The sequence below is a fragment of the Drosophila santomea genome, chromosome X (assembly GCF_016746245.2).
Source record: "Drosophila santomea strain STO CAGO 1482 chromosome X, Prin_Dsan_1.1, whole genome shotgun sequence".
NCBI lineage: Eukaryota > Metazoa > Arthropoda > Insecta > Diptera > Drosophilidae > Drosophila > Drosophila santomea.
This window is the reverse complement of record NC_053021.2, coordinates 16,994,628-17,020,760: the sequence shown is the minus strand read 5'-3', so window position 1 is coordinate 17,020,760 and position 26,133 is coordinate 16,994,628. Positions and strand designations below refer to the sequence as shown.

At 40.6% G+C, this 26,133-nt stretch overlaps 1 protein-coding gene across 1 annotated transcript; it reads right to left on the bottom strand.

Annotated features, from left to right (window-relative positions):
- Window positions 1–1,019: 1,019 nt before the first annotated feature.
- LOC120455181 (frequenin-1) lies at window positions 1,020–19,847 on the bottom strand. The gene is made up of 8 exons (XM_039641117.2): window positions 19,830–19,847; window positions 14,185–14,470; window positions 7,758–7,782; window positions 7,596–7,644; window positions 6,963–7,052; window positions 5,970–6,048; window positions 5,769–5,857; window positions 1,020–5,621 (listed from the first exon to the last, which is right to left on the bottom strand). Exons 2-8 carry the CDS (start codon window positions 14,246–14,248, stop codon window positions 5,454–5,456), a joined length of 564 nt encoding a protein of 187 aa, XP_039497051.1. The 5' UTR covers window positions 14,249–14,470; window positions 19,830–19,847; the 3' UTR covers window positions 1,020–5,453.
- Between the last annotated feature and the right edge of the window lie 6,286 nt (window positions 19,848–26,133).

Sequence of the window (26,133 nt, the reverse complement as noted above, 5' to 3'; positions counted from 1 at the left end):
ATCAAATGACAACACTTGTGGCACTGGCCAAGCCATGAAAATTATGAAAAACTCACAGCCTGGCTGGGAAATAATTTCAGTTGATTTGGGCAAGAATATCTGTGGGAATCTTAGCAGGTAAAAGCCAAGCCATTTAAATTAGCTTTATTGATTATTATATATTATATTATCTACTTATTCCTTTGATAAATTATGTCAAAAATGTAAGCTTTAGATTAACTAACCACAAGCTAAAATACCCATCAGATTAATTACCCTCTAGACAAACTGTTAGTCTTAGTTTTGTAAAATATTCTTTACCATACTAATAAATAAATAAATAAATAAAAAAAATTCGTTATAATCCATGACACATTTTCGTAAGCTCCTCCCCAGTTATTTCTTCTTATTGCATTTTTTTTTGCGAAATTTCAATGGCAGTCAAGTGAATTATTTCATCATCAATTTGCCGGACGCACTCGAAGCCAACTCACACAGCACTGACATGTAAGTACATCAATTAGTATTAAGTACGACATCAATCCGGCAAATAAAGTTGACCCAACTTGTTACTTGCTACTTGGTACTTGCTACACACTGTTAACATGTCAGGCGGAGCAGCTAGACACTTGAAGTTTGCTTTGTGCAAACATTATACATTTATGTGCTTACGCTGCGTATACGTTACGTTTGGGGCCAAATCCATGTAATCGCCATGTAGCTGTCTCCGTTGATTGCGCATACGCCACGTGTGACTGGCCATAGCAGCTAATGGCCATTAAACAAAACGCCAAAGCTTCCTCCCATTAAGAGCTCGACAATTAAGTTGAAACTTTCATGTACATACTTGGGGAAATTCCCAAATGGGGGAGCACTTTTCGTAGCAGCTGCTGAACTCTCTGGACAGGTCACAGGTTACAGGTCACATACATACATACTTACCCCTATCAAAATAATTGTCCAAATGGCCCACGCAACCTGGGGTGGCAAAAAATTGAATTTTCAATTGAGGCATAAACGCAAAGACGCTGGTGCTCGCTTTAAAATTTTTATTTGAAGTAAGTAATATTTTCTGACAGTAACAAGATAAATTTTCCATTCCCCCTTAGGCGATTACTTAAAAAAAATAATTAAGTATTTTTCCTTGGTAAAAGAATTTGATTTTCATTTGTATGTTCTATAAAGTTCTCATTTCATTTTTTTTCATTTTCATTTCATTTACGTTTTGCATGTGTATGTTTAGGTTTACACAATAATTGTTATCTTCGACATTGCCATACAATCATAATAATAACAATCGACATAATAATGATGGTAAGTAAAGGCAAATAGAGTAGTACACAGGATATATCGAACGAAATGAAAGTCGAGTCAAGGTAAATGGGAGAAAAAAATTGGTTTCTTTTTTTGGTATTTTGGTTTTTTAGCATTTCATTTCATTTCATTACGTTTTGTTTGTTTGGTTGCATTTGTTTTCTTTTATTTTTTGTAAAATATACGACCTTTTGCTTAAACTGATGTTATTTTCGTTACATTTTCGGTTTTCGTTTTCGGCTTTTGGTTTTGAATTCTTCGTGACTTTATACATTTCGTTTTGTTCTTAGCAAGGAAATCAGATTCAATTTTGCTATAGAATATCACTAAAAATGTTATTAATTCCCCACTATCTGCCGCTATCGTCTGGTTTTTAAACGCTTATTCACGCATTATGATCAGACATTTCGCTTGGATATCCGTGTATCTGCCATGCAATATTTTATTATAATTATTATGTCTATTTAGCCGGTCGACTCGTTATTGCGGAGTGTGTATATAAGTTATGTATATATTTATTATCGTATATTTATTTATATATATATTTTACCCATATATATATATAAGTATATATGTGTATATAATGCATGTATAAGTATGTAAAATATTGCTTGTGAAACGTTTAACTTGACATTCGTGTGGTTTGTCAACGGCGGTGGAAAGAAACTCATCTTCATCGACTTCTACAACTGCTTTTCACCGCATTTTCCGGGGAAAAGCCTCACTCGCCGGCCCATTGTAAATGAATATAAATATTTTATAATTCTCGTATTCGTTTTGTCGGCTATTACAATTGACTTGATTCATTGCATACCCATCCAATTCAATCCACAAAAAAAAATTCCTTGCTCTAACTTACTGCTGTTATGATTTTTCTTCTCTGCTGCGTTTTTGCTTCTTTGCATTTTTGCATTTTTCGCACTAATATTATAATTATTTTTCGTTACTTAAGACCCGTTATATTTTGGTGTTAACAAACTTATTCGGTACTCCTTGTTTCTGTCAGTGTGCGAGTGGGTATGCGCGTGTGTGTGTGAGGGTGTGTCTTGTGGTGTGGTGTGCGTGATTCACTTAGTGTTATTTACAGTTTGATTTGCTTATTTCCGCCTCAGCCGCCTGCTTACAAAAAAAAAAGAGCGGTCAACGTGAAAATTGCGTTGCGTTTTCCCCGTCGCCTCCAATTTAATCTGTCACATATAATAGTTTAGTTAATATTATTTATAAATTTCCTTTTTTTTTTGTTTTGTTTTCTTTCGTTTCGTTTCAATTTCTTTTAACTACTAGACTACTACAGACACATTTGTTTTGTCAGCTATATCACTTTCGAATTATTTAATTATTGATTAGGTTTTCGCATTACGTTTATTGTTAATATACTCGTACAAGTGTGTTTTTGTGTTTTTGTGTGTGTGTGGGTGTGTCAGTTTGCGTATGTGTTTTTTCAGTTTTTTCTTTGAAGAATTTCAGTGAGGTTTATAGAAGCGTTTTTGTATTCAATTTTTGGTTTCGTTATAGTTCCTTAACTTGCTTTCGATTGCTGTGCTTACGATAAAGAGTATATATAAGTTTAGGCATACATGTATATATATATACATATACATATGGCTATGTGTGTGCGTGTGTCGGTGTTTTTAGGTAGAAGTGTTTGGGTTGCACGGCATTTTACTCTTAAATTTGTATCGTGATTATTCTTTTAGATCGGTGCTTAAATATATGGAAAGCATAGGAAAAGATAAACGTAAATCGGTCAATTGGGAATGTTCGTTCTCAAAGAAGGCAAAGCAGGCGAAATCATAAGAAACACTACTACATACATAGGCACTATATAGATATACAGTATGTGTGAGAGCGTGTGTGTGTTTGAGTGTGTGTTTGGGTGAGTGTTAGTGCTTGTGTCTTTCAGGGAGTCCGAAATCTCCCTAGATCTAGATTACACAAAGGCTACTAAACGGGTTGTATTTTCTTTTTTTTTTTTTTTGTTTTTTGGGTGGGGGGCGTGAGAAAGCGGGGATTCAGTATTTATAGATAGTCATCGGAATAGTAAAACGGTTGACTGGTTTATTGAAAAATCAATGCAATAATAAAGCTGAACCGCATATAGAATAGAAATTAAATCGTATGATGGATTTGTTTCATTGTTATACTCGTATATATATATATATGTATATATATAACTGCTCCAACTTCCTTGCTTCTTTTTTTTTCTGCTGCGTCTCGAGGATATTGGATATACATTTGTGTATATATATATATATGTTCATGTTCTGGCTGGTGATGTGGCTCTGGTTGTAGCTGTGCGTTCTTTCATTAGCTTATCATTTATTAATGGCTTCATTTCGCAGCTATTTCTGGAATTCTGGAGCTGTGCTTCATGGATTCATGGAATTATGGATTTCTGGGCGCTGTTCTCAAGACCTTTGGATATCCTTTTTTCTCTGCTCATCCTGCTCCGCCTATTGTCAATATGTTCGTGTTGTTATTGTTGTTATTGTAAATATGGTTTGGTTTGGTTTGGTTTGGTTAGGTTTGGATTGGTTATTGTTGTTGGAAACGTATAACGCTTAACGGAAAACAAGGCAAAGCAGAATATACAGATAGAGAGAGAGAGAGAGAGTGAGGGAAAGAAATAGAGAAAGATAGTTGAAAGAGAGACGGAGAGAGAGAGAGAGGGAGCGAGCAAACGAAAGCAAACACCTTTCTGCGCCTGTTGGGTATGCAACACTTTTTGTATGCGGGCGAAACTCATCTGCAGATTCAATCTCTTTTCGCAGGGGAGCTGAATGGAAGCTGATCAAGGTGCGTTTCATGACTGTGAGGCAGCTGGCTTGAAAGTAGAGCCTGAAAATAAACACATTCTCTGCTGCTTATGGAACTTGCCCATAAATCATCTTTCATTTCTCAAAACAAAGACCTGTTAATAAAAGCAGTTTTTAGCTACCGAAATACATAGTTTGAATAAAAGGAAATTTGCTAAGAATCTTAAGCAATGGATATAGGGAAACCTTCTAGCTAAGCATTATTTTTACACTTGCAAAAACATTGGTGTTGCCGAAATTAAGTATGTAAATACTGATGGAGAATCAGAAAACATGAAGTAGTTTTATCTCATTTTTCCCCATCTTCTTTAATTCAAATATTGCCAAATTGCCCAAGTTGCTAAAGTGAATGCACTTGGAAATGGGTAATATGTGTAAGTATCTCTCGTAATCGTTAAAGTGTTCTATTTTTTTATGATCTTTTCAAGCTAGCTCCCCTCTGCTGTTGGACGACCTCTAAGCTGTGAACTCTGAACTCTGTTTGTCCTGTTTGCGGCCACTTATCGGATTGATACTGTATCTATATGTATATATATATATTAAGTGTGGATATAGTGGCTGCTGTTGGCTGTCGTGAGTGGATTTAGCTGACTCGGATCGAGTTTATATAACTCGCTTTGCTTCGAAGGCTGCACAATTGATGCGTAGGCTTTGTTCGGCTCTAATTGTATCGTTTAATTGTTTAATATAGTTATGCTGATTTAATCGTAGGTTTAATTAGTTTACTCGTAATTGGTGTATGCTTCAAAAATTAATTTGCGCCTCTGCGCCATTCGATTTAAGTTAAAATTAGTATTAGTTTATTTATCATTCGACTTTTTTTTTTTGTTTTGCTTTTTTCATCTTTTTGTTTTTCCATTATTGCTATGAACTGCGCTCTGACTACGCCATGATTTCCTATATATTTATATTCTGGTGTATATTTAAAAATTAATTTCATTTCGATTTTCATTTCGGTTCGTTTGTTTGGATTTCCATCTCATTAGTTATTCTTTATCCATATATCAAAAAATTATTATCATCTTCAGTGTCGCAAGCGACGCGCGGAGAATCGAGAATCAAGAAACGAGAATCGGGAATCGAGAATTGAGAATTGAGAAAAGCGTGGAGAGAAGAGAGAGTGAAGAGTGGAGAAGCGAATGCAAACGAAGCGGTAGGGGGCGTGGCACCGTACCAGCCCGCCCCCACCCACAAACTTCCATATAGTTAAGTTAATTAATTTTTTTTAGCGGGTTTCGAACAACTTGCAGTTTTAATTTCTTTTTTATTTCAGTTTATTGCGCGCTTAGTTTTTGTGGAATTGGAATCGGGTATGTTATCGGTAATCGGCCATTGTTAATCGATTTAACCACCACCTAAACTTAACGCCTGAACTATACGTGGATCAGCTTTACTACCCTCACGAAATTCTTCTAATGTTAATTTGCCATCGTGGTTTTTGTCCATCTGATCGAAGATCTTGTCCACTCGTTTCTGCGGCGTGTTCTCGTCCTCCGATTGCGGTTGCTGTCCCTGTTTTTTAAATAAGTAATATTATTTTCAATATTGTTTACATGTTTTCACTTAGTCCTGTGACTCATTTGAGTCCCTGAGTTGGCACTATTTAGTAGTGATAAAGGTGGGGGCTCTTAAAACCTAAGGTGTTACTCAACTACTTACCACCATCTGGTAGATCGCATCCACTATGTTGTACATCTCCTCCCGCGTTATGTAGCCATCGTTGTCCACGTCGTACAGACGGAAGGCCCCTGTGGTCGAGGCATAAATAATAGTAGAAAAAAATCATAATGAAAATATTGATCGATTGCTGGGGTTTTTATGAACATTTCTTTTTTTTGGAAAAAACATGGCACCACTTACACTGCAGTTTTTCGTCCAGGTTGCCCTTCGATGTGACGGATAAGGCGCGTATGAACTCCTCAAACTCAATGGAGCCATCCTGAAGACCCATAAAAACGGAAAGGGAAGGCCAGAGAAAAAAAGAGAGACCACACACACAACCACACACACAGGACACAGAAAGACACACGCACACATACACGCAGAGAGACAAAGAAAGCAAATCAGTGCAGACATCAGACAGTTGACATTCTGTGGTTGGTCGGAGGGGGGGAGGGGCTTGGAGGGGCGGGCCACGCCCATGGTCCATAAATAATAAAAGCGAGGAACAACAAAAGCAGCCAAAATTTATGATCACCCACACCATAAACAGACCAGCAGCGGTGAGAGTAAAAAGCATTAACCAGCTAAAATCAGTTTATTTTGTGGCTGTCTCACATTTTTAGCCCACGTCAGCACACTCAGAGAAAATGAACCCCACTCTTTGTTAGAAAAAGGGAAGAAAATGGCATATGGTACAAAAATATTCTGACAAATCTGTATTTTTGTTGGCTGCAATTGAATATTTACCCCACAACAAAAACAGCAACTTTTCATTCAATGAAAACCCTATAAAAGCTTCAGCTAAATATTTCTTTTGCTGAAAATCCTTTTAAATATTTATGTTTATGCAAACAAAATACCTTTCAAATCAAACAAATATCTTTTGTGAATATTTAAGGGCTGGAAAATGTAAGAAATGAAAGTTTAGTTCTTTTGAACACTGAGCAATAACAATTTGTATCTTATAAATACAAATGATTCCATGTTAAACAGTTTGCTGATTTACAAATATTTGCTTTTTGCATAACATGTTTGGTTTACAAAAGATGTGCCCCTGAACTAACTATATGTATATACAAAATTATGGAAAACTTATAAACGCAAATGGATGGGAAACTTTTTAGTTTCTGGGCGTGGCCAGCCGCCCCTTTTTCATTGGGAAATAGGATCTTGAATGGATGGAATACTCACGTTGTTCTCATCGAAGACGCGAAAGACGAGCGATGCGAATTTACTGGGATCGCCTTGTGGAAAGAATTGTTTGTAGATTTTGATGAAGCCCTAAGGAAAGTGAGAAACAGATAGACAGAGCAGCAGAGAAATGGAGGAAGGGGGCGAAAGACAAATGTAGATGAATCAATTAGAGGCGTGCCACATATGCGTATGTGTGCGTGTTTGAATAATGCGCGCATTAATAAACTTCATTATCAACAAACAGCCGACGACGACAGCAGCAACATCAACATCAACAACAACAACTTCTACATCCACTTCAACATCCACAAAGGCAGTGTCATTAGCAGCCGGGGGTCGTCAACACATTTGGCCAACCCCTAACCCCAACAGCGCCACTTGTATTTGTGTTATCCTTGCGAAGGACTCCTCATGTCTGATATGGCTGCTGTCGTGGAATTAGCAAACATAAATCGAGAGGGGGTGGCAATGGGGAGTGGAAGTGGGAGTTTGGGTGCAAGGCGGAAAATTAACTTAATTAACCGTTTGACTTAAATGAATTGGCCACGCTCAGGTGGCCAATTTACACACACACACATACACACACTCGACTGCGACTGGCCCAAAATTGAAGCCTAAGGATATACTCACTTGCTCCGTGAGCAGGCCGTTGGGACAGTCTTTCAGGAATCCTTTGTGCCTGGCGGGCGAAAATGTTTGATTTATATTCAGTTAATATGCAAATATACGAGTATAGATATATATCTGCCAGATATATGCCGCCCGCTGGCATTTTTGCCAGCCAAAACTCACCATTGACGTATTTCTTTCTCTGTGACTGCAAATGAAAACAAACAGAAAATCGAAGTGGATTAAATTTTTATGCGGTATTTGAAATATTTACAAGGTGCGATTGGATTGTTTTGAGTTGATTCTGGCCGAATATGCTAAACCGTTCAATTGAGCACACAAATTCGTGTGGGCCGTGTTGTTATTCAAATGGTACAGTGCGTTTCAAACCTGCCATGCCAGCTGACAATAACAATGGCTTTTTTTCGCCCCAATTGTTTATTTACACACGAGCTGTCACCAAATCCATAGAGCTGCAGTATGTTCACTGATGACGTGTTGGGGAATTACAAATAACATCGGATTAAATTGCAACTTTCGGTTATCAAAGGCTAGTCAGCAATACGGGAATTAAAAAAATGTTACCTGTTGGCTTGGGATTTTCATGCATTTGCTGGTCAGCAAAAGTCATTTACTATACAATTGAATTTATTATTCAATTTGGTAGTGAATATTTATACATTTTACCAATTTAAATAACATAAACATAAGAGTTTCAGTGCAATTCACATTTACATTGCCAACAAGAACACGTCATTAAAGAACATTGCGTTCACAATTAAAAGTAATTGTAGCTTGAGGCCCTACTATCTATATTCCATGAAGTTGGTTTCTAAATCAATTTGCTGTATGGCGCACAACTAATGAAATCATCGTTGCTAAATTATTCATTCATTATTGATTGGCGTTCGATAAGTGTGGGTTGTGGGAGGGGCGGGGCGGGGAGGGGAGGGGAGGGGTAGGTGGGTTGGGGCTAAGAGAATTCCCGGAATGACCTCCGCCATTATCCATTCCTCGCATATGCAAATGCTGAACTCATTCGGTGCGAGTCCTGAATTATCTTTCATTGTCTTTCGACCACGCCCAAGGCTTCATCTGGACCTGCTTCTCCAGCTCCTCCTGCTCCTCCTCCTGCTGCTTATTCTGCTCCTCATCCTCTTCCTCCTCCTCCTCCTCCTCTTCCTCCTCCTGGTGCTCCTGGTGTTTCTCTCAGATTTTCCACCGCCTCCTCGCCCACCATTCATGCATATAAAAATGTTCTTTGTTTTGCTGGCATAAAATGTTTCTCTGTTTGCTTTTTTTTCCCCATTTTGCTCGGCCATCGCCATTGCCGTTGGCCTAATGGCCGTTTACCGAACGTTTAAACGCTTTTCCTCCCCCCTGGGAGCGCCACGCCCCCCGCTCGGCATTCTGATGGCGTCCAACCTGACCGGGGCCATATCCAGATCCCAAGTCCACCGACCGACTGACTCCTGGGCGTGTGAATGGCGCACATGTTCCCTGACCAGGAGGACCAGGCAATTGGAAAACAGAAAATAAAAAAAAATACAAAAAAGAAAAATGAAAACATAAATTCACGCAAAATTACACACATTCGAATTGCTTTTGAGGGGGAGGTAGGTGGATGGTGCTGCGTGGTCAATGGCCAGCAATTTGGGTGGCTTTAAGAGGTGGCGAAGAGGGGGCAATCTCCAGCTGGAGCAATTGGAGAACTGGAAACGGAGCTGGAGTCGGGCTATTGACTCAATGGCTGCCAGTTATCTGCAGCGACCACTCGCATTATTCATGGTGCGGTGTTTCATATATCATTTGTGTTCCCAACCACTTGCAGCAGAGAAAGTGCACTGAAAGAAAAGTGGCACACCTGCGTGAAGGTACTGAGAAGACACCTTGAACTAGAGACCTCTTCAACAAAAGTACAATTGAAAGCATTTGTATATTTTATTGCGCACTCTAATTAAGTCCGAAAATAATAACTAATGGCAATTATAATATATGCTAATATAGTTTTAGTAAAAGCATATTATATATACTTTAATTTAGAAAATACTGACCATGTCCAAAATAATTTAGTAAAATATATGCAATAAATTATTGACTTTAAGTGCTATCCCCAATTGCAGTGCATTAATGTTCACCCTGTTTCCATCAGTTTGGTTATAGCTTTTCATTTTGATTAGCTGCCTGGCAAAGGAATCACTGCAGCATTTGCATTTTAATTAGCCGCAGAAAAGCGATCGCTTCGTGGCTTTTATCCCCACTTCCCTCCCCTCCCCCTTGGACTTATCCTTGATCCATTATGTGTTGTCCTTATCCCGCAGGGAATGTCAATCCAGCGGAGTCAACAATTGGCACAGCTAGCGGCAGGAGCATTGAATTGATTGGTAATCGATAGCCTGGCTAAAGGACCAACACACACACATACAGACACACACACACACACACACACAGAGACCAATACACAGACAGACACGCAGACAGACAGACGGACGGACAGATGGGACCCCCTTCCGTTTTGTATTATTGACGTGTGGCATGTAAAAATATAACGGCATTTACGGGGCAGCATTGTGTGTGCCTTTCCTTTTTTTCCCCCCCTCCTTTCTCTCTTGTATGCCTGTGCGGCGTCACTTGTGCGCCTGTATTGATTGTAAATAAAGAGCATATTGCTCATACGACTTGTTGCCATCGGTGCCCCCCGCCACGCCCCCCACCCGAAATGCATTGTCATTCGCATATAGCACGAGTCATTCTGTCAGCTCAAGTTGACTTGAAAAAGATTGCGGATCAGCATGAAAGGATATGGATAGTGGCACTGGCACTGGCACTGGTAGTGGCCCACCTTTTGGCAAGTATTGTGGGGTATAGCCAATGCCCCCCCTTTTTCCATACCCATGCCAATCGATTGATGACCGTGCATAACATATTCATTTCGCTGGGCGCAATTGTCGCTGCCATTTGGATTTCACCCATTGCAGATTTTCCGCAATCACAGCGTGGTATAAACGCATTTAAAATAACCATTTCTCTCATGGTCGAGTTAATACTATTGTACAAATAGCATTTCTACATTTCTCATGATTTAATTGCCTGGTTTTTGCCATCATAGGGCAAAAATAAAATATGCATTTAATTGCTATCAAATTCTATACGCAACGGCATAAATGCGAAAGAAAGAACGTAAAAGAAAACAATTTACTGCTGGCGAAATTGTTATCATTTTTCCATCGTTTTGTTCATATTTTCCGCTTTACATGGCGTATTCTATTGTTTTTTAATTAAATTTAATTTAAATAAGTAATAAACTTAGTGCACAGACACCACAGTTGGGCGATCAAAACTTGATTGTTTCAATAATAATTGAACAATAATGTTGAATAAAATAACTCTATGACTTTGCTACCATATTTACAAGCGGTGGAAATTTACATCTTTAACCGACTTAAAAGTGATTAAAATCCTTAAATTAAGTAGAATTTTTATTTTGGTAACAGAGCTATTGCCTGCAGTATTAGCCATCATATTAGCCAAGTAATGAGGATAACATAAACCAAACATTTTGCTGTAATCCCGAAAATCCTAAACATGAAACTGGCCAACAATAGAATGTCACACCTGGTTGGGCTCGTAATCGAATTACGAATAGTTTGAAATTGATGCCAATCAAATTTGTATTTTAGTGAAATATGAGCCACGAAGCAGCTTATACATAATGTGGTTACCTATTTTAGCATTTACAATGAAAAGAGTTCGAAATATACAGAAAATCCAGCATGGGCACGTAATCCTTAAGTCACATTTTGTATAAATTGTGCCAGAAAGTGTTGGGTATATTTGGCTTAGACAACTAACAACCAGAAACAACAACTAAAACCCTTTACACTCCCAACTGTTTTTCAGTTAGCCACCGGGCACTGCTGTTTTCGACCCTAATTCGAGCCTTCATGGATGAATGTGTGGCCTAAACGCACTGGGGAATTTGCATTTTCTGCCCACTTCCCCTCTCGCCTGAACTAATCAAATTTCTGTCCGTTTATTTATTTATTCAGTTTTGGGGGAAAAGGTGGGAGGGTTTCTAGTTTACGGCTGCGAAGGGCTAAGGCGATGGACGATGGGCGCTGAGGGTTAGTTTAATGTCCAATTGATTGGCATGTCAATGGACAGGACAAATATTGACGCAGGCCGGCAGAAATTGTACATACGACCCGTTGGCAATAAATTGAGTCCTTAGTTGATTCATTTGCTTTGCTTGGACAAGCAAAGCTCAGCCAAACAGCAGCTGTTGCACAGACACACACAATGGGATTTTCGCAAAAGGGGGCGCATTCGGGTGGAGCATTCGAGGCAAGAGGATTACAATTATTGAGTTGCATATTTAAGCAGTGCCAAATGAATTCCATTTCAGCGGAGCTCAGCCAGCCACCAGCCAGCCAGCCAGCCAAGACAAACAACTTCAAGGAAAAGCCATTAAAAAACGGTGAAAACTTTGGCAGCAATCTGTCAACACTTTTTCTCGGTCCTCTGCTTTATTTTTCTTTTTTTTTTTGTCCGTCCAGGTGCCCCCAAATGCCCAGCGGTAATTATTTATACGCCCGGTGACCAATCCTCCCCCTCCAGTTTAACCCATGACCTCGGTGGGGACCGCAGAATAAGAAAATACAGGGGACGAGGCAAGCGAAAGCAATTAGTCACAAAAGTTTTGGGCTAGAAAAGTTTCTGACTTGCATTTTTAAGAAGCCCAAATGGCCGAAGCACAAAAAGGACCAAACCCACTGAGCCAGCTAAGTAAATGTAATGTCCTGCTTAGCAGTAAAAGCGGCAGATGAAAAGTAACTTCTCCTACAGGAGATACGAAACGAGATACAAAAAAAGATAGAAAACAAGATACAAAATGAGATACAAAACGAGATACAAAACAAGATACAAAACGAGATTGAAAACACAACGAAATAGGTAACAGGTCACGTAAAGCAAAGGTTGTAACTAATAGTTGCAGTTAACACATTGTATGGGCCACAAGAGGTTGCCACATTGCCACAACAGGTGAAACGGTGCAACAAAGCATACAATTAATGTTCAACTTTGTTGGTGGAAGGGATCGTAAAACGGCGAGCTCAAAGTAGCTGCATTACCATAAGCGGAAAGTGCTTTTCCAAAAGTGTTGCAGCTCTCAAGATGCTATTGGAATTGACTTTTGCAGTGGGGATATCATATGGAGGTAGATAAGCTATGCCTTGGAATTAATACTATTAATTAATCTTGATTATTGCTACCTTGATTGAGTTATCAGCACGTCTTTGTATAGACCTTGATTTGCAGACATTAAGCCATTTTATTTATAGCCAAGCACTTTATGGCACAAAGTTATAACATCCTTCAAAATATCTGTGCCAGTGAAAGCGCAACGTTTTTTAGCCAAGCTAAACTTGAAAGGAGCAATAACTGCAGCTGTCAGTTTCAGCAACAATAACATGTCAATTTATAACAAAGTAGCGGCAAAAGTGGCTACAGGAAAAAGCGATAAAATTAAACCATAAATGTCAAGTGCTCCCACTTTTCCCCCTCGATTTCCACTCCCAGCACCCAGCACCCAGTTTTTTCCCGGCACGGGGTAACTCAATAGCCGCAGGACGAAGGATCCTTTCGCACTCCATTTATGCACCGAACTTGAGCTGGCTAATCCCAAGTTTCTCAATCGACTCGAATCGAATCAAATTGAATCGGGCTCAGATGTTCGCCGTCAGTTGGGGCGACTTTATTGCCAACCAGGCCATGACTGATGAGTCAGTTCCTCGCTGATGAATTAGCTGGATGGGAAAACACTTTTGAATTATGCATTTATCTGGCTACCATCTCCATTTCCATCCCCATAACTGGATATATCGCGGGAAAATGTCTGCACCTTTGCGTATTTTGATTGATGCTCGCCAAACGAAAACAAAAACAAATCAAAATGGGTAAAATGGGAAAATGCCAGTTCGGAGGAAAATGGCAAATGGATTCGGGGGCAGCAAGGGCAAAAAAGGAGAGAGAATGGCATAAATGCCTCGGCAAAACAAACAAACAAATAAATAAATAAGGAGACGGCATTATTACAAGGTAAATCAAAGGGCGGGGCGGGGCGGAAAAACACGCTGCCAACATTGTGGATGGAAAAATAATAAAATGAGGTGGATGTGGAATTGATATAGTGTTTATTATTAAGCAAACTCGATGCCCAAGGGCATGTGCGCATATTTGTTAGCAATCCTGGCGATTAACAGAACAGTTTAAGTACTTGATTTTGGGAGAAAAGCTATAACACAATTATATTATACCGCGCAATTTAAGCTCCCATTTAAAAGTGTATTAAATGTTATATTATATGTGCTGGGTCCTATAAAAAAGATTAATAAAGCATCTGCAATTAAAATGTCATCATTAATAAACCTGTGATTAAACACAGTTAAAGTAACTTTCATGTCCCTCTATCTGTATATAATTCCCAATCAATGCCCATTTAAAACATAACATATGCCTACATGATGCTGCTGAAACGCACTGTACCACCAGATACTTAAATGTTTATAGATTTGAGTTGTGCATTTTGCGGAAGCTGCGGTTTACTTACAGTATGTGTCCGTTGTTAAGCGATCAATGGTATCCTGTTTCAACTTGGAGCTCTTTTTTCCCATGTTGTTCTTGTTGCGGCTCCCTTGTTGCTGTTGTTGTTGTTGCTTTAACTCTTTCTCTTATTTGTTGTTATATTTGTTGCTGTTGCACTTGACTGCTATTGCCTTTTAGTGGCAAACTTTTTTTGCTGCGCAAGTTCGTTTTACTTTGCAATTTTTGTAGTTGCTTTTGTTTCGGTTATTCAAAAGTTTGCCATAAGTATTTTAATATGCTTTATAATTTTGCTATAAAAAGGAAAAGTTAAATGCGAGGAAAGTGGAAAGTATGGAGTATAGTTCACGGCATATTTCCTGATATTAAATCTATATATATATATATATTTGTTCCATCTCAATAACTGGCCAAGATAGTTTATGAAAAGTTTGCCGCACTTTTTCTCGGCTCAGAAACTTTTCGAGTAGCGCTTAAAAGGAGTGTGAATAGATCTTATGCCAAGGATGCTTCAAGTCCAGTTGGATTTTCATTTTGCCCCTAACACCCCCCCGCCCCCTCTCTACACCCCCTGCACAGGAGGCTCATCCATCAAAACCCCATCGATAATCCCCCATGTCCTGTGTCCTTTGATTAAAAACTATTTTTAGTTTTTTTCGGCACTGTTCAATTAGTGATTTTCCACACAACAACGACGGGGCACTATGATCATAACGAGGCCAGTGGCGTGCCGAAAAAGGGGTGCTTTTCCAAGGGGGTGGAGGAAGGTTGGATTGAAAGGCATAAAAATACACAGAGCGGCACTTTTCAGGTCAACTCTCGACTCGAACTTTTCATGACAGTTGGCAACAAAAAAAATGAAAAAAAAAAAAAAGCGTGTAGATGGTGGCAAAAGGGGCGTGGGGGGGACAGAGGCGGAGGGCGTGGCCCGCTGCAGAGGATGCAAACAAAAGCGCATAAAAAACTTAACCCTGTGTGTGCCAAGGGGGTTGGATGTGGGCGGTGGGCGGTGGGCTGTGGGGGCGTTTCCCTGTGTTGCCTTCTGCGGTTGACGCGAATGGCATAAAAATAAGTTGCCTTTGTATTTTTACTCCTCTCTTCCTCCAGAGAAAAGGAAAAGGAAGCGGGGGAGGGGGCAGGGGGCAGGGGCATGGGGTGGTATGCAATGAAATAAATAATAAAATAATAATTTCAGATGCAGTCCCGCCGAGATGTCGCATGCAAAACGGTCGTATCAAGTGCAGAAACGAAACGAAACGAAATCAAAAGCACTCAATCCCCGGGGAAAAGTCAGTGGCTGGTTGGAGAACGTGACGGAACTGCTGCTCATCGCCAGAAATCCGAGATGATCCCTTCCTGGAAACACGAAACCTAATTTGTGGCGCGGAATTGTACAAAATCCAACCAATGCATCGGGAAATCTTCTCAGCTGTTACTTAATCAAGTGTTATAAGCTGATAAGTATTATTATCTCTCACAACTATAACCATTAAGTTAAGACCTCCACAAACAGTCATATATCTTTTTGTTGATAGCAAATGTAAAGGACTACTTGAGGCAACAAGCTAATTAGAAATTTCAAAGTTAGTATCTTTGTAAAAAATAACTGGTGACCTGTTTTTCGTCTATAAAGAAAGCTCCCCCATTGAAGAAGCCTTGGCAATAAGAGCCCGAAATGACTTCCATATCCTTCTCGCAGGATAAACGAATATGGAGAATTACTTGAGGTAATGGGGTCACCTGCTTTCGCTTTTAATGAACTCTTTTTATTGTAGGGCTGGGCACAATTATGTAAAGGCTGGCTCGCAGCAGAGAGGCCCTCCAATATCTTCGTTCAAGTCGTGTAAAATTCTTGTTGCTTTTGACTTTGTTTGTTTACAAAACTGTCGCACACACACACACACACATATGCACACATAAACACGCAATGTGATACACCCACCCACACAAAAGTTCCCTCCCTCTCTCCCCCCCTATCTATCTCTCTCTCTCTCCCTCTCTCTGTCTTTCTCTCTCTGCCCTGCGAACACGAGCCATTGGCATTTGCTAACTAAACACAGTTTGTTCCTCCGTCTGTGTGTGTGTGCGTCTGTCTGTCTGTGTGTGTGTGTGTTATCATGTCAGGTGTGCTCCTGCGTGCGTGGGTGTGTGTGTGTGTGTGTGCGTGTCTGTGTCTGTGTGCGTTTGTCGCAGTGTTTCAGTTTCATTCTGTGTTGCCTTTTACAACGAGCGACGAACTGAAATTTGTTCACACTAAAAATATTTTTACGTTTATTTCGTTCACAGCTGGCTGCTAATGCAGTGCCAACGAGCGGGATGGCACTATTTAGACAGGGATGCAGATAGCAGCAGGTCCTCGCTATCTTACCTCTCCCCTCCCCCCCTCCCCCCCTGCTCCCCTGCTCTTCCCTCTCCCACTGGCCCAAAAAAAGTCCTGGCTTGTAACTCGACTCGTTTATCTGTCTGAATGTGTCTTTCTTCCCTGCTTCTCTCTGTTTGTCTGTATGTGTGTGTGCTTATTTTTCATACTGCCTGCAGTTGTTGTTGTTGTTTTCCTTGCCGCCTCCTCGGCCCTCGCCCCTCGGCCACTCCCCCTCTTGAGCCAACCGCCTCCTTTTTATCCTTCAGCTGCGTGTTCATCTCGCGTTTAGCCCGCGAGCATGCAACACTTTTCTCGCACTCATCTACACTTGCCAACAAAAGTGGGACCGAAAATGTGAAAAGGGGCGGAGAAGTGGGCGTTGGGCGGTTGAAGGAATTGGAATGGAAATGGATGTACGAGTAGATTTGGGCATGGCCAGGGGGATCGGAATGCAGTGAATGGAACGGAGCTACGCGCAAACTTATTCGAATGAAATGGATTGTAAACGATACCCGAAAGCTGGGCTACACTGAGAAAAAACCTATGTTCAATTGCTTATAATTCATTTAGATTTCTAATCATTAAAAGTTGTGTCTAAAAGAATGCAATAAGAAGAAAAGTCGTGCCGCAAACGCTTATATAGAATGAATTATCTTGAGTTAACTTGTTTATAAAGTGAACAAACATACACACATAAAAAGAACTTATTTAAATTGTTTATAAAGTGAACATACACACATAAGCATAACTTATTTAAGTTGTTTATAAAGTGAACATACACACATAAGCATAACTTATTTATAAGCGATCAAAAGTTTTCATATTGCAAGCAAAGTTGGTGGATTTCAAGGATTCGATAGCTTTTATGCTTATTTTTAATCCGAGTTGCAGTGGTTGCTACTCGGGTGAATATTACTGTTTGCCCTGAAGTACTTGCTTTTCTCGCTGTGTAAAAATGCAAATGAAGATTGAGCTGGCGGCCGTCGGCAGGAGGGAAGGAACCCAAGACGCGGAACCCACAAAGGCGGCGCCGTCACCCGGCATCACCAGCGGAGGTGGTAAATTAATTTTTACACCCACAGTCAGCCGCAGTTGGCGATGGACGATGACAGGAACGCCACCCACTTTGAATATGGGGCGAAAGTCTCGATGCAAACAATGCACAACTGGAAGATTTCGAGTACCGGCAAAGGATATCGAAGGTCCTGAAATGGCGCATAGCGGATGGCGGATGGTGGATAGCGGATGGCCAGATAGACAGGGCAGGGCGAACTGCAGCCAGAGTGCCGAGGGATTGCCTAAATGTCAGTGCCGCCTACCTTAAGGCGATTGGATTAGGCCCGGCCAAGAGCGAGGCGAACGGCGAGCGGAGGGGGAGGGGGAGGGGGAAACTCATCTTGGCAATGGAAATTCCGCAGAGCATTTAATGTGGAATTCCTGGGAGGAAAGTGTGATTGGGATTGTGTGGGGCTTAGCAAATAAATGCTGCTATCAAAATTGAAATATTCATGGCAACGGGCTAAGTGCAATGTAACATGAATTTCGAAATTACGAAATCAGACAGATGCCAAAAATCTTTACGAGGCTGCTTACTCGCAGGTAATTGAAATAAATTTACTGCGAATAAAACGCTCAGCTAATGTAAAACTAAATACCTAGATAATGAAATAAATTTACTAGAAATATTGCAGCCAAGCAAGCTGAAAATTATAAATTGACGCAACTTGTTAGCCTTTGTGCTAGGAATTTAATACTGGGAAGTCAAACGAATCCCCGAAGCAATTAAATGCCAAGTAAACTACGTTCAATTGCCGAAAAATTAAAATATTTCCTAATACCGCAGGGAAATAGAAAACACAAATATTAAAAGTCGATGAAAGCACTTAAGCCCTTTAATTGAGATAAAACTTTTAAGGGGCGTTGCAATCTACTTGAAAGTACTATCTAATATAAAAATAACTTTAAAATGGTAAACTATGATAATAAATAATAAGTGGTGTCTTTTCTTCCAGAAATCGAATTCAAAACATAATCGTTTTCGCGGATAACTGGGCATTTAGTGTTCATTTCTTTCGGATTCAAATATCTCAGTTAGATCGTTGAATGGCAGCAGATTGCATCTATTAAGTCGCGACAGATTGGCCAATTTGGTTGCAAATGGATAAGATCCTTTTGAATCCTGCTATTGCATCCATTTTCGTGCCGATTTCAGGATTTGTGCAGCCGTTTTAGCCATGGCCAATTATTAAATAATTGATGCAAATTAAAATGCATTTTGTAGCGCCGTGTTTCGATTTGTTCTCTCTTTTCTCTACTTTGTCACTCGAAAAAAAAGGTAAAAAGGAAGAAAAGGACTAGGGGAGAAAAAAAACGAGGAAATGACACGCAAGGTGAGAGTGGGCTGCATTTGTGATTACGGACGGATTGTGTGCGGATGATTGCGGCCATTGATGGATGTTAGAGGGGAGGGAGGGGGGAAACGGCTGAGGGGCTGGGGATTTCGAGGGGGGGCAGCCAGTGCCACAGCCAGACCCACAAATGAAAAATGAGAAAACTGAGTCCTTGGAGGTTAAGTCTAAGCGTCGCGACACAAGTTCGCTGGGCAGGGAAACTTATTTTTGTTTACATAATCCTTCCACGTTGTCTCGCTGCCTTCTCCCCCTTTTCTCCGCCCACATCGCACCACTACCACTACCACTACCATTACCACTACCACCTCCACCACCCTATTTTTCTTTATTTTTATTTAGCGGCAGCTGCTGGACCGCAAAACGTAAATTTGGGTCAAGTTTTGTAAGCATAACGAATGCCAGAACCAGAACCAAAACCAAAACCAAAACTAAAAACCCCAACCAAACCGAAGGCATCCCATATGCATAAATGCGAAAGTAACCTTCGTCTTGCCCTCTCTTTCTGGCGCCCCTCGTGCCATCTCTTTCCCTGTCTGCCTGCGGGTGTGTGTTCGTGGGTGTGTGTGTGTGTGTGTGTGTGCGGATCCCTTTTGTGTAAATTAATCTTTGACTGCCGCACAAAAGTATGCTACACAAATATAAATAAACACTTGATCCCTTTGTTGATTGTTTCTTTTTTGTTCTGCGGCACAACTAATGTTTTCATTTAATTTTCACACATTTGCTTACTTTTTTGTTTGTTGTATTTGTTTGTTTTATATTTTTTTTTTTATAATTTATTATCTTTTTCTTTGTTTGCTTGCTTTCGTGTTATTTAACCGAAAAAAAAATGTCAACTATTTTGCAGGATTGGAACTTGGAAAAAAAATGAAAACAAACCAACTATTTAGGTAATTGCTTTATTTTGTTATTGTTGGTTGTTTGTTGCTGCCACTGGTGGCTAAATATTGTTGCTGCCGCTGTAGTTGTTGTTGATTTCCGTGGACCGGAGAGCGCGCTTTGTCCTTTTTCTTTTGTTGTTGCGAACCAGCGATTTCGATTTGATTGTAAAACTTAAAAACCTGCCGAGCTGCGTTGCGTTTGTTTGGCGGTCAAATCAGCGACTGAAAGCGCCCTGCACGCTCCACGCTCGAACGGAATACGGAATACGGAATATGGACTACGGCGGAATGTGCGGCAGTACGGCCAAACGGCTGGCTATATGTGTGTGCGCTATCAACAACTGAGAACTTTTTTGGTAACATTCTCAATGGGCCGTGGTGAGTTCGAGTTCGTTTAGCACAGTGCCGGGGGAGGGGGGGAACGGTTTTTGGTGGTGCGGCTCGCGACTCATAACCGACTTATATAACGCACACAAATGCAGGCATTCCAGCGAACTCACCACACGAAACGATGACGAAGGCGCAGGCACCGAAGCTTTTCACCACACTCACCAACTCACCCACACACACGCTCGCTCTCCCGCTCTCTTCTCGTGCGTATCGTTGTGTGCGTGTTAAGGCGTCCCTGTATGCGTGTTAAAAGCTGCAAGAACTTACAACGAAAAATAATTCGAAGAGTTTAGCAGCTGCGGAGGACCAAAAAATAAATGTAAGAAGAGGAAAACCAAAAAGCCAGCGCAAAAATTGGGACAAAAACAGGGAGCCCTGCTGAATATTGAACTCCATGGAAATGTAAATGGATAAATAAGCGCGTGGACACAAAACTCCTGCAGCGGGAGCCATCGACAATTACCAGATACCAGAAGCTGGCAATGGTCTTAGATAAGAGCCCAAATCGCCATTGAGCTGGGAAAAGTCGAACCAGAACTGGGACAATCAGCCAAGCAGTTAGCGATAAATTTCCCCCCACTTTTCAGCACACAGCGAAAATACCAGCGCAGCCCAGTGGAAGCCGATGATTTTCCGCTTGTCGAAAACATATTCCAGCATAGCTAACTTTAGTTAAAAAAAAACGTTCCGTCAACGTTTGAATTAAATAACAAATTGATGAAGAGTAATTCCAATAAACTGTTTTACAATTATTTTACTTTTGCTTATTAAAGTTTTCAATTATCGCTGTGTTTTGCATTTATGTACTTTCCTACTTTTCCATAATAATAGTTTTCCATATTAATTAAAAGTTTTTACAACATTTTTGGTACAGTATTTAAAAACTATATTTTATTAAAATTAGCAAAAGGGCAAAAATAGTTTTTTAAAAGTTTCTAGCTGTACCACAATCAAAACAAGCAGAGGATCCGAGAACCTAGACTTATATTTAATTAAATTCTCCATTTTACCTAAATTATAATTAAATAAACTTTTAATTAAAAATGGAATGTAGTATATACAAAATACGTTTTCGTTGTGTATAATAAATTGATTTAAACAAACAAAATGCTGCCTTTCATTGATAGCTTAAATACATAAATATTGCAAACTAAAGCGTTTTAAGTAAATTCTAATAAGTCGATTAATAAATTCGAGAACGCTAATAAAACGAAGTGTGTTTTGTTCTTTACGACCCACATTTGCCATTAAAAAATGCTGTGTTTATTCAATCAGCTGAAAATGGCCGATTTATCACAATCCAAGGTAATTCTGAATATTTTCCAGTTTCAATTAAAAAGAGCTAGACTTTTTTGAATCTGATGGATTTCTGTTTGCTTTTACTTCGGTTTTCTGTGTTAGGCAATTTGTATGCATATATATATAAGATCTTCAACGGCTATATACTTGAATATACTTATATAAAATCTTGATCAGTTTCGGGGAACTTGCAACATCACGAATTGTATGTAATATTGATGGCGTTTTCCATGGATAACTTGATACATGAAATCAGCAGGGCTCTTAACTTTTGTTTTGAAATTCCCTGCAAGGATATATACAAATAATCAGCCTGTTTTCGCTCTGTGTAGGAGCAGCAGTTGGCGGGGAAAAACTTTATCACCAGAGCGCTAGATACGCGAAATAGTAGAGCCGGGGGGAAAGTGCGTACGAGCGACAGGCGCACCTCCAGAACGAGTCCTTCTCCCCTCCCCTCCCCTCGCCCAGCCCACCCCTCCACCCCCGCCCCCCTTTCACTTAACATTTTTGTAGAATCCGTACGCTATGACGTGGCTGGGTAACAATCCGGCAATCCAGCAAGCGAACAAACAAACAAATACATGGCATAACACGATAATAATAAAAATACAAACATTTGCCATTGCGTGTCCCTCAATGACGTAACCCCCCCCTGAAAACACACAGAAAGACAAAGCCAAGTGGAGTGGAGGGGGGGGTTGGTTGGGGTTTAGAGGCGCCCCAAAGTGGGCGGACAGGGAGGGGCAGCGAAACCACATCCAAGTGGGTGGGCTATTGCCTGTGCGAAAAGAGCGCGTTGCTGGCTGAAAATTTACATTTTTCTATGTGCGCACAGTGCGGTACGGAAGTGTAAGGCAAATAGCTTGTAGCACACAGAAGTAACTGTTTTTATCAACTATAATTAATGTAATAAATTTAGCGGGCTTAATGTAATGGCTCAACACAACATCTTATGTGTAAGATTTATAGCAGTAACTGACAAGTAAGCATTACCATTACTTAGTCGCGAAGCCTTACACCACCGCAACGCACTGTACTTACACACATCCCATTGTTGTTGTGTTTCCAGTTGCTGCCATGCCCGTTAATTGCCCAGCCAATGGCCGCATCAGTTTTTACGGCCCTCTGGAGGACCGTGAGGTGTTAACTCCGGGAGCGAGACATCTGCGGATTCTCCTGGATTTCCGATCCGTGGGCCAGTTCATTAAAGAAGTCTCTTCAGATCGCTGCTGGCGGTGTGTGTGTGTGTGCGCGCTGTACACAGTGAGTGTGTGTTTATCCATTCAGATGGAAATGGGCAATTTATCAAAATCCCAAGCAAATCCAAATAATTTTCAGCTGCAATTAGACGAACTAAACTTTTATGAGTCAGACGCATCCATGTTTGTTTTTACTTCTGTTTGTTTGTTATAAAATTTCCCAACACCACCCCAACCCAACCCAATCGAGCTCCTGCCCAAGTGAAAATGAAAATTGAAATGGAAATGGGAATGGGAATATTTCTGCTCAGTTTATATGTCCAAGTTGAGTGCAGTGAAAGAAAACAAGCGGCAAACAAAACTCTTTGCCATCAATCAAATTTAGTTCTTTTTCGTTTCGTTTCGTTTAGTTTTTTTTCGTATTTTTGTGTTTTTTTTTTGTTGAACACAGTTTTCTATTTCCATTTCCGTTTTTCCAGTCGACTCGATTGCGTCAGAGACAGTTGAGGGAACTTAATTTTAAAGTTCCTGAAGTTGCTGCTAATCCTCCAGCTCGTCTAAACCCCCGCGCTCTGTCCATCTCTTGCCACTTCTACTTGCCCCAAGATTCGGCGATATAAAAGAGAAGAAAAAAAAACAGTGGAAGGAGCAGAAGAAGAAGAAGAAGACATTGCCGAGTTGTCGTAAGCGCTGACTAATCAGCGTCATTATCAAAAAAGCCACAAAAGCAGCAGCACAAAGTATACAAGAACATGGAGGGTTTTGCTCGGTATACACGCGGCAACATTTTGTGATTATCATTGCGGGGCGAAAGTGCTTTTTAATGTCGCCGAGCATTTTAAATAATTAGCTGATGCCGTGGCGGCATCCAGCTCCCTCATCCCCCTCTCCCTAAATACTCCACTCGTAATTAGCTTTGGCTTCGGGGAGGGTGGGTTGTAGGGACTGCAAATAAAAGAGTTATTTCGCCAAGGATCCTGCTGCAGCGAGGTGACAACCCTAACAGGCTGCCATCTATGGAAACAGACAGTATGGACAGATAGTCCACGTGGAGCAATAAGTAGCGTATACGCAATGTTGCCCCTTTTACGACTGCCACGCCAGTTACTTCCTTGTTTTCCACATCCTGCGGTGGCCAAATTAATTTACGGCGGCTCCAAACCTAAGCACCACATAAAAATGGGGAAAGAGGCGCCTTCCTCCCACCGAAGGAAAAAAAAAAGAAAAACATGAAATAATAATAAATAATAATAAATAAATTCATTAACATAAAACACGAAGAAGAACTTGGAGGCAGGGCGGTGAGCGGGGGTTGAAGTGGGTGGAAATTGAGGGGGTGTCGAGCAGGAATGCGTGACGGCAGACGGAAGCCAGGACTCGCTGCCAGGACTCGTTACCTGCCTGGAGATTATCATCAGCGGATTGTTATTGTTTTGGGGATTTTCATTGTGCTTCCCTCACTGTTTTTTCCCCCATGTTTTTCCTGTTTTTTCTTCCCACCCCCCACCAACTTTTTTTCATGGTTAGCATCGTTAGCGGCTACCCCGAACCTGCGAAGCCCATTCATTTGCATAATTTTTTATGCCACACGGGGTGTCGAGTGGCAGTTGTCCCCACTCAAGGGTTTCATCGATGGGCGGCCATGTTATCAAATGTATAGGTATGCCTCTTGTTTTTTGTTCGAACCTCAAGCTGGAGTGTGCGTGTGTGTGTGAGTGTATGTGTGTGTGTGTGTGTGTGCGAAGGGTGAAAACACTTTTATGCCTCATCAACGCAGTTTTACGCTCAATGCGCGCCGTCAACTTTTATTAATTGAGTTTTGTATGAAGTGACAAGGGAAACGGGTTGAGTGTGAGCCTTAGTGTAAAAAACAGCGGACAAAGAGGCTTATGAGATGATAAAGCAGAAATAAAGGTACTAACGACAAAGTTAGTGAAATGCAGAAAAACTTTTGTAAAAATAAGCAATAAAAAAGTAAGCAATAAGTAGATTAAAATAAATGAACTATACAAAAAAGTGGCAGTTTAAAAGGAATTTAATGCCAACAATATATTTAAATAATACCATTTAGTTAGTTGGAATCACTTAGGAACGCTTGACTGTACCTAAATTTTCTGCAGCTCAGAGGTCCATTGAGAAAACCAAGTCATCCACAGCTGATTGAGGAGTGAGTTGAGTGGGTGTCGGGTGGCCATAAATCAATCGAAGCCACTAAATCATTAGCCATAAATGGCCGCAGCGCCGCATCATCAAAAAGTTTCAATTGGCCGAGAATTTTCGGTAGGAGCATTCCAAATGCCATGGCCAAGAATGATTTCATGTGCGTTGAGCATAAAACCTTAACACTTTCCTTGATTGGACCAGTCGAGCCGCAGGCCGGGTCATGTTATGTACATAAATATATACATATATATATACAATATTTGATAGGTACGTGCATAGGGTCCACTTCCCCACACTCCGAGTGCGATAGTGGACAGCCATAAAATATGTGGCAAGAACCGCAGAAACTTTAACCATAACAAACTCACTGCCGCAAAGGACGACGACTGCTTATCAATTGCCCATGAAAGTATGCTACGAAATTCCTGCTCGCTCCTGTGCACACTTGCGTGTGTGTTAGTGCGTGTGTGTGCGAGATTTGCGATAGCGAGCTGAATTCATAAACAATATTCTACATGAATTGTTGCGCCCTTCGACCCCGGCCTCCCCACCACTTTTCCTTGCCCTCTGAACGGCCTTTGCCTTTGTTTTGGATTTTCCAACTTCAGTTCGGGTAGCTTCGATAACATGATTAACTTGATAGCGAAACGAATCCAGGCAAATCACCAGTGAAACTCTGACCAGTCTGTTCCAAATCTCTTGACTTAAAGTTTCAAAATCTATTTTTTAAGATCGCTAACAGCATTACAACAGTGATAAATATCCTTGTTATTTATTTTGAATAATCACGTAATACTAGTTATTTTATTAAGCATAAATCTTTTCTTAATATGTATGATTTTATATTACATTTTTAAAAATATTTTTAAATATATCACACCCTTTCCAACAATAAAATTCACTGGGAGATTCTTTTAAATGGAATTTAAGATCAGCTGGAATTTTTCGTGGCTCCGCTATGTGTTTAATTTTGCCCTTGCAGCGATTTCCATATTTTCCCTTGCGGAAGGCATCATCCTGGCGACTTTTCCAGCCCGCAGTCCTTTGGTTCCGCACTTTTTTAGTGTCTGCCCAGCTGGAGGCAACCTGGTCGGGAGCAGATTCCGCCCGGACACCTTCGTGGATCCCCCGGCTGTTCAATCTCTCAGTTTCTCTGGGAGTAGCTTCGGGTTTTTCTCCCATTTTCCTGCTTTCCATTTCCATTTCCCCAACACCGGCCTCAGCCCACTTTATGTAGCAGCACTAATGGCG